This window comes from Recurvomyces mirabilis (genome assembly GCF_035927965.1).
Source record: "Recurvomyces mirabilis strain CCFEE 5264 chromosome Unknown scaffold_42, whole genome shotgun sequence".
Classification (NCBI taxonomy): Eukaryota; Fungi; Ascomycota; class Dothideomycetes; order Mycosphaerellales; family Teratosphaeriaceae; genus Recurvomyces; species Recurvomyces mirabilis.
The window spans coordinates 91,846-100,481 of record NW_027041976.1 but is presented as its reverse complement, the minus strand read 5'-3'; the positions used below and the strand labels follow the sequence as shown (position 1 = coordinate 100,481).

The 8,636-nt window shown below is 52.5% G+C and overlaps 2 protein-coding genes across 2 annotated transcripts; one reads left to right on the top strand and one right to left on the bottom strand.

Annotated features, from left to right (window-relative positions):
• Positions 1-292: 292 nt before the first annotated feature.
• On the top strand, positions 293-1,971 carry LTS14_010434 (uncharacterized protein; the record flags this gene model as incomplete). Its single annotated transcript, XM_064843110.1, has 9 exons — positions 293-308; positions 367-542; positions 608-714; positions 777-933; positions 992-1,104; positions 1,152-1,239; positions 1,287-1,382; positions 1,445-1,603; positions 1,687-1,971. The coding sequence occupies 9 exons, from the start codon at positions 293-295 to the stop codon at positions 1,969-1,971; spliced, it is 1,197 nt and encodes a 398-aa protein (XP_064689329.1).
• A 4,721-nt stretch (positions 1,972-6,692) lies between these two features.
• On the bottom strand, positions 6,693-8,072 carry LTS14_010433 (uncharacterized protein; the record flags this gene model as incomplete). The annotated part of the gene is made up of 1 exon (XM_064843109.1): positions 6,693-8,072. The coding sequence occupies one exon, from the start codon at positions 8,070-8,072 to the stop codon at positions 6,693-6,695; it is 1,380 nt and encodes a 459-aa protein (XP_064689328.1).
• Positions 8,073-8,636: the final 564 nt, after the last annotated feature.

The following is an 8,636-nucleotide window of genomic DNA, read 5'->3' as shown; positions in this document are numbered from 1 at the left end:
GTATCCCATCGTACGATCAGGATGTATTTTCGGCGTCACGAATTACGTAGCTGTGGACCGTACGTTCCGCTCACCGCGAGCTTCGGACGTCTCGGACACGCTTACCCCACATTACCTACTGCGATATCTCCGTGGGGGGCGGCTGGATTTCTATTAGAATGCCCGTACTGCTCGCGTTCTGAAGGTTGTTGGGCTGCCGGATCACCTATCAAAACGACACGAGTAAAGAATGAGCACTCGTCTTAGGTTTTACAATCGCTCTTCTATTATCAGACGTGTATCGAACTGCAAGATGTCTACGGAAGCACGTAAGCCAGATCCACTATCTCTGATGAGAATATTGCACTGACTCGCTGCTCATGGTAGACCGCCCAATTTTCCCATTCGCCCGCGCGGCAGGCGCTGAACCGCCGGCCGAACTTGCCAAACTCCGTGCCTCCAACCCTGTCTCTCGGGTTGAGCTTTGGGATGGCAGTCATCCATGGCTGGTGACAAAGCATAATGATGTTTGCAGTGTACTGACCGATACGCGACTGTCGAAGGTAAGGCTTGATACACTTTCTATAACGGCACCGAGTGAATCCAAGGGTAATAACGATCTTTCTAGCAACGCCAACGCGAGGGCTTCCCTGAGATGAGTGCTGGTGGTAAGGCAGCAGCGAAGAACAGACCTACCTTTGTCGACATGGACCCTCCTGATCATATGCGGCAGAGGTAATAATCCTATTCCTCAGAAGCCAAGATACATACAACGAACTGATGGGCCGCCCTGACAGAAATATGGTTGCTCAAGCCTTCGCCAAGGAGCACATCGAGAGCAAGCGGCCCGAGATCCAGGCGACTGTTAACCGTTGCCTCGATGAAATGATTAAGGGCGGATGTAAGGAGCCCGTGGATCTCGTCGAAAAGTTTGCACTGCCGGTACCCTCAGAGGTATGTTACTGCCTTCAGGAGATTCATCGAAGCACATTCTGATGAGTTGCTTGTGTAGAGCATCTATAGCATTCTGGGAGTGCCTTTTGAGGATGTCGAATACCTCAATAGTATGAACGCTGTCCGAACGAATGGAAGCTCGACAGCCGCAGCTGCTGCCAATGCGAATAAGTAATGGTTGAGCCATCCTCTTGCAAGAATACCGGCTGACGGATCAGTGATCTGCTGGAATATCTGGGAAAGCTTGTGGACAGAAGAACCGAGAAACCTGAAAATGACCTGATCAGTAAGCTCGTCGTTGAACAGGTATGTTGAAACGAAGTTAACAGCACGCACTCGGCTCACGATGCCAGCTCAAACCGACCAACATCGACAGGCTTGATGCTGTTCAGATCTCCTTCCTCTTGCTCGTAGCCGGCAATGCTACTATGGTAAACATGATTGCCTTGGTAAGCATCGCTGTCATAAAAGTTTTTTTGATGGTTTGTGCACGGGCTTATGCCAGGCGTAGGGTGTCGTTACACTGCTTGAGCATCCAAGCCAGCTAGAGGACCTAATTCGCGACCCATCTCTATCGAAGCCGTTCGTTGAAGAACTCTGTCGCTACCACACGGCCTCAGCTCTTGCCACCCGTCGCGTCGCAAAGGAGGATATCACCCTACGAGGCCAGGTACGCGTATATCCACACCACGCTCCTTCCTAATCATTCATGGATCTGTGGTTCCCTGCTAATACTTGACACTCCTACGCTAGGTAATGAAAGCTGGCGAGGGAATCATCGCTTCCAATCAAGCCTGCAACCGAGACGAGGAAGTCTTTCCCGATCCTGACAAATTCGACCTGCATCGGAAACGAGGATCCGAAGAGGCACTCGGATACGGCTGGGGTGAGCACCGCTGCATTGCGGAATGGCTCGCACGCGCCGAACTTGAGACCGTCTTTTGTGAGTACAGTCTGCTTCTGTTCCTGACGAGACATGGACTGCGCGCTAAACGTGTCCGTTGCAGCGACTTTGTTCAAGAAACTCCCAAATCTTAAGCTCGGGATTCCGCATTCTGAGGTTGCATATACTGAGCCGACGAGGGATGTCGGTATCACTAAGCTTCCGGTGGTATGGTAGGTCGCAAATTGGTATCCACCGGCTTGTTCGTTTCTGGAGTGAGACCAAGGCCTGTAAGGAACTGTTTTGAGCGGGAACGGAGGGCTAGCCTGTGCGAATGGATTGATCTGTTCAGGCTACGAAATCTTCTATGGAGACTTGAGAGCCGTCCTATCGTTATCACGACATTCACTCTCCGCTGCCTTGTCTCAGTTCTCAGCCTGTCACCATTTAGTAGTCTCTTGGGGTTCCTTGCGTAGCCCCATCAGGAAGCTCGCGACCTGATCGGCGGGCGGTCTGCTTAGGAAACTGCACAACCGCTCGCACTACCTTGATATCCGGCTTCCATCGTTCCTTTGGCCCATCTGCCGGTCTTCCGGTACTATGATATATACTTCATTGTATTGTATCCTTACATTATATCACGAAGGAACCGTTGTCGTTCCGTTGCTATCTTAGCGTTTTGCGGAAAATCCATGGGTTTGACGACGATTCCATTGAACGATTCCTTTGCCTTAACCATCGAACATTTTCACCATACTCGGCCAGTCTGTAGAGCGCATCAAGATGAAGGAAATGGCACTTTTGCGACTGACTTCACCTTGTTGTTAAGATATTGATGGCGAAAGATGACCAAGATCGCGCGCCCGATGTTTTGAAGTTCCTAAGGGTCTCCGTGCTTGGCATGTGGTTGGATCAAACCGTGGGGTTTGGGTCACGAGGTTCGCGCACCGCAACAATACAGTCAGAATCCGAGTCGCTAGATAGATTCTTTGGCTCTTCTTTTCTATCTTTCTTGAGTGGTTCCTCGATTGGACGCTTGCGTGGCCGTCCGCGCGGGGCTTTTAGTAGATGACTCCGCTTTAGCTGCCTTCGCTATCTCGAGCACTTCTTCCGTGCCAAACACGAACCTTCCCTTTAATGCGACTCGCTTGCCGTTTTTGTGACTCGTTCGCATATTAAGAAGCTTCTCCTGTTCTTCTACCTACTTGCGCAAAGTAACAAGCTCGTTATGCGTCGATTCGAAAGAGCGAGTTATCCGTTCCGTGTAGCGCTGAATTCAGAGCTAAGTTTGCCTCGCGTAGTTCGGTGCCATCTGGGGGAGAGCTTTCATTAAGCACCGTTACGGGGCTTAGCGGCACCAGACCAGCAGCGCTTAGAATATTGCTCCGCGATATGCGGCCAGAATCGAGTCGTAGAGCGGTTTCGGTCTCCGAAGCTAGCGCACGCTTTAGCGGCGCAAACACGCCAACATCAAGCGGCTGGAGTATATGCGAACAACGAGGCGGCAGGATGAGCAAGTCAATCACATTCTCCATGCAGAAAGCGATTACACTCGCAGTTATGTGGCTGCTATGGCCGTCCATGATTAGTAGTCGCCGTTCTATAGGGTGGTCAGGCCGCGTTAAAGGCTCAAAAACAGTGGTTGGCCACTCGTAACAGTGGCTACCGGACGTCCAGCCGCTATTGCTAGTCGAGAACCTCTAGTCTGGAGGCGTGTGTGCAGGCACCCACGCAGTTTTGGTGTGTTTGGCCTTGAAGATGATCAAGGAAGGCACAGCAACCCTGGTAGCGCTTATACACTCGATTGCGGTTATCCACTCCTGTCGGCCTGCAATAACCTTCTAGCTAGATGCCTCGCGTATATTGACCAATGCTCTTGACTACTGACTTGCTCCGCCTGCAAAGCCAGACTCATTTATGTTGTATACGCGCTCTAGAGGATACTAGTGTTGCGGGAAAAGCTCCGTCACCGCGTCAAACCACCTCTTCACACCCTCGTAACTCGTCGCAGTGAAGCGAGCGCTCTCTATCTAGCGAGTCTAGATGCCTGCGATCTTAGAATGACGAGTCTTGAAGCGGTCAAGCTACTTCTCGCCAAGCGTTCGAGGAGATGGTGGTGGAGTCTTCGATAGTTGCACGCGTCCGCGTCGGATTTGCTCGGCCATTTGCAGAACCAACGCTGGCGACGCAGGGAATCCAGTACGTGTAAGACGTGTAGTCCATCGGACTAATGTCTTTTCTCCCGCGTTTGAGAGGATCTGCTCTGATTCATACGCTATAGCGCGCGATTTCCGTCCAGCCATACGGTTGCTTAGGATTGACTTCGGAACGTGAAATGCAAGCGCAGCCTTGCAGGCCGACGTGTACTCACGGGTTTTGAGGGCTAAGAGACAGTAAGCACGGCCACATCAAATCAATTCGATGCGATGAGTGCTTGGTCCATTGAACGCTACTACCTCAACAGAGCTTTCCTTTCTTTTAGATCCCGATACTTGATGTCGATCTATGTTCGGCCCAGATTGCCAGAGCGACACCGGCAGCAACTGCGTACTGGTCGTATGAGTCTGATGCCAAACTCGACCAGTACGGAACTGTGTCGTCGTCTTCTGTTCCCGCGTCCATGGCCCACCGAAACGGAGTCGTTGCCAAAACATAAGCAATGGCCAAATCGGTAGGGTCCGCAGCATCATGCCGCTGCTTCAATACCTTTTCTGGGTTGTGCGTGAAAAGCATCGCAAGGCACAAGTCAACATGATCCACTGTACTTCGACGAAGGTAACAACTCGCGTCTGCTGTTATGGACAGGCGTATACAGCATTCGGTCGAAGTGAAGCTGCCCTCGGAACCCGAGAAGACTCTCTCCGCCACTTCGGATATAGAAGTCCCATACTCTGAGCCTGATCATAACGATGTATGCGATCCCCTGCCTGCGTATGGCGCCGAATGCTTGCAACTACCCCGTCAATGTCGACGGAGATTGCTGCGTTGTCGGTCTGATCGATGGTGTCATTTTTATATGGAAGATGGGGCCAGTCTCTGTCGACATCTTGCCACCGTCGACGAAGAACGCTAGAAGTGCAAGCCAGCCTAGTGCTCGATGTGCAAGCGCTTGCGAGCTCTTGTAGAGTGTGGCGCTCGAACTCTACGACCTCAGCATAGATCAGCTGGCGCAGCTCCAGCAATAGAAGGCCGAGGGAACCGAGAGGGTCGCATACGGATTCCGGCATCGTACTAGTTGTGCTCTTTGACGGAGGTAGAACGAATTTAGGCAAAACGACTCGATCACCAGGCGTTCGTGCTAGTCGATAGCGCTGGCTGATGCAGCTTGATAGCGTCCGCTGACAGCGACGTTGGATGGCGTTGGCCCTGGGACTCGGGAAGACAAAGGTTATAAGGTGCGCCCTGGAGACGTCCGGCACATTTCATCGTGTTTCATGCTGAGTGACAACCAAGAGGGGCTCGTATCGTGATTGGTGAATATTAGACAGAGCGGCAGAGCGATGCGAGGCGGAGTCTCGGATGTTGGGAGCCACACGACGCGGCACACATACTTAAGATCGAACCAATCGTTCATGCAGCTGATATGCAATACACAACGTGTGGCTCTGCATCTCCCGTCCAACAAGGTGCCTCCCAAATGCATTGGGCCGATGAAGGGGGCACTCGAGTTTGCCGCGCTCGAAACGAGCCTCTTTCCTTCAAGCACAACGTCGGAGTCTCTAGCCACTTTTGACTGAACAATCTGCCCGCGTCGACATGCAAACTCTCAAGAGGGTAAGTGGTGGTGAGGACGGAGTTCCTAGGAAACGAGGACGATATTCGTAACAGCATGATGAAGGTTTTATCTGGCTGAGCTAAGCTGCCCAGTGGACACTGGCTGACACGTAAGAGAGTAAAGCAGAACCTGCTCGCCTTGCGGCGGTACCCAAACGCTGCCTACCATTGCGGCTCGAGCTCGTCTCAGCTATGCTCGAACATACAGATTTCTCGGCACACGAGTTAGTTCAGACGAGCTTGGCGTGCCCTCAGTTCTAGTATGCTATAGCGGAATTCTCATCGCTCTCAGGAAGGATGTTCGTCCAGGAGCGCCCTGACGTCGTTGGAGTGAATGGTTTCTTGCTTCGGCCGGCGCTGGTAGCTGGCTAAACATCCTGGCACGGAGTACAATGGTTGCTCGCCCGTCGAGACAGCCGTTTAATGTGCGAGCTGCTTTGCCAGCCCCCTGCTACCGCCATCGACCTCACCTTTGATGACCGTCGCCGCCGCCGTACTCAGCACGGCGGCCATGTCACGGTTCGGATAAACCGTCTGAATGGGGTCCGCCTGGTGGACGTCGTTGCAGCGTTGGATGGAGAGCTCCCAGAGCATTCGTCTGTGATACCAAGAGTGTCTTTTTGTCGAACCGCCGGCGCTACTATATCTCTTCGGCGCATCAGAGCGAGTGTTGCATCGGCATGTTGAGCGGACCGACACGCATAGCAGCTGCAGCGTGGAAATGCGAGATTTGATGTCGCAGCTCGGAGCGCTGCAGACGTTGGTGGAGAAGTTACAAGCGGAGGTAAGGTCCAGGTCAGTGGTATTGGGCAATGTTGAGGCTGCATAGAGTAGAGAGGAGTGTATGTGGCGCTGGAGCTGCCATCATAACACCTCTCGTTCCAAATTTGGCCTATACTCGTACCATGCTTGGCCATCTTTTATGGAGGATCAACCGGTGCTCATGGGACATTGAACTCCTTGCCCGGCTCCATAAGGTGAGCTTTGCAGATGGATCTTCCCTGCTCTTTCGGGTCACCTCTGAGGACTCAATGGATCGCACTACATCGACCACAAGTCACGGTTCTAGGAGACCAAGTTGTCGCTAAATGTAGCATTATTGTCAAGGATGTAATTTGCATCCCACACACGGCGCAGGAGGTTGCACGCTCTGGTAAACGTCAAGCCTCGACTTCCCCGAGACATTCAGGTACCCAACACCGCCCTTATCGATCCGGAAAATTGCATGGTCGACCAAGGTCATGGTACCGGGGACGAGCATGTGCATATCGACGATAGTCGTTCCACCCGGCGGAACGCTCAAAGTCGATACAAATTGTCCAGGTGGGCTCACGACATCGCCGTCACGATATGCCCGCCTGAAGTTGCTTCCGATAACGTGGAACGCGCTCGTCAAGTTCGGTCCGGCGTTACCGAAGAAGATGCGCACCGTGTCGTTCATGCTGGCTTTTAGAGGTTTCTCTCTTGTCAGGGCCGACTCGCTGCCGTTGAAAACCACGACATTCGGCTCTTCGCGCAGACCATTGGGATACGAAAATTCCACCTCTGACGACCTCCTACCATCATCATCCTTCTCAGGAGGCTCGTGATACCACTCACTTTGCATGACATAGTACTCCTTGTCCACAGGTAGAAGATCGCCCTCAGCTGGCTGGACATACATCAGTCCAAACATCCCATTGGCGATATGGACAGGCACCGGTGCCGCCGCACAATGGTACACAAAGAGCCTCGGGCACAGCAGTTTGAATCTTGCCGTCTTGGTCTGGTTTTCCTCGGTCGTCGTTACTGCTGATCCGCCCCCAGGTCCCAGAAATGCGTGACAGTCGATGTTATGCGGCATGCCACTTTCGTCCTTGTTGGTCAATGTCACCTCCACAACGTCACCCACCCGCGCTCGAATGAAAGGTCCAGGAACCTGGTCATTAAACGTCCACTGTTCGTACTTGTAAGCTCCTATCAACTGTGTTTTCTTGATGGTCGTTGTCAAGTCCACTTTCAGGACCACGGGATAGTCGCGGGTGATCGAAGGGGGTACATTTGGCGCACTAGTAAGGACGGCTTCTTCGACCGGGAGTTTTGCCAGGTCCAAGGATGCGTGTTCGAGCTTCGCGTAGAGGTCCGCCACGTGAGCTTTGCTGCCGTGTGCGACAGGCTTTGAGGGTGTCACTGGAGCTGCATGGGGCACGAGCCGCTTATCGTAGCCGTCAGCGTGAGCGTGAGCGTGAGCGTGAGCGGCGGCATAATGGCTGGTATGGCGTTTGGAATGGTCAGGGTGCGGAGCTTCTGCAAGGGCAGTTCTCTGAGAGGTGAACCACCAGAGGACAGCTGCCCCGGAGACGGCGAGCCCCAGCCCTAGTGAGCGTCTTGATTGTCGTCTCAAGGTAGTTGTCTGAGTGCGCATCGACGATCCTGTTCCGGCCACAGTCAACCTCTGACCTGCATTCCACAACTTGTTCGCCGATTGTCGAAGGTTTGCCATACTGCACTTTGCGCCAGGATGAGATGCACGAACGACGGCAGCTAACTAGTCCAAATACTGAGAGAAAGTGAAGGTCTTATCCCTCGTTGCATCTGGCGGGGTATGATGGTTGCATGATGATTTGCACTTACTGAAATTAGTGTATAGGTGCATCTCCGAGGACGCAACCATGTATTTGCATAGGATAGAGTTCCAAAACCCACAAAATTCGTATGCTGGATATTGTTACCGCCAGACCTTTCGGAAAGCCACCATCTACCAAGGAAGATGCACGCAGTAAGGGCTGATACCTGTCCAGGCGATTGCAATGCCCCGACTGCCAGATGCTCATTGTTACAAATTTTGAGAACTGTGTATGTCTGGATTTGCTTATACTGTTACTGTACTAATTTACCTTGAATCTGAAAAAAGACATCGCCCCAGACCTCTGACCAATAACAAGTGTTTCGTCAGACAGAGCCGAGCATGAGCCTCGATACTCGTATGGTAACCAAAGGAAGTCTTGTCCTTGATAGTGTAGCCACTGGTCGCGAAGTCCGATCAAGGCACAAGCAGGTAGTGGCG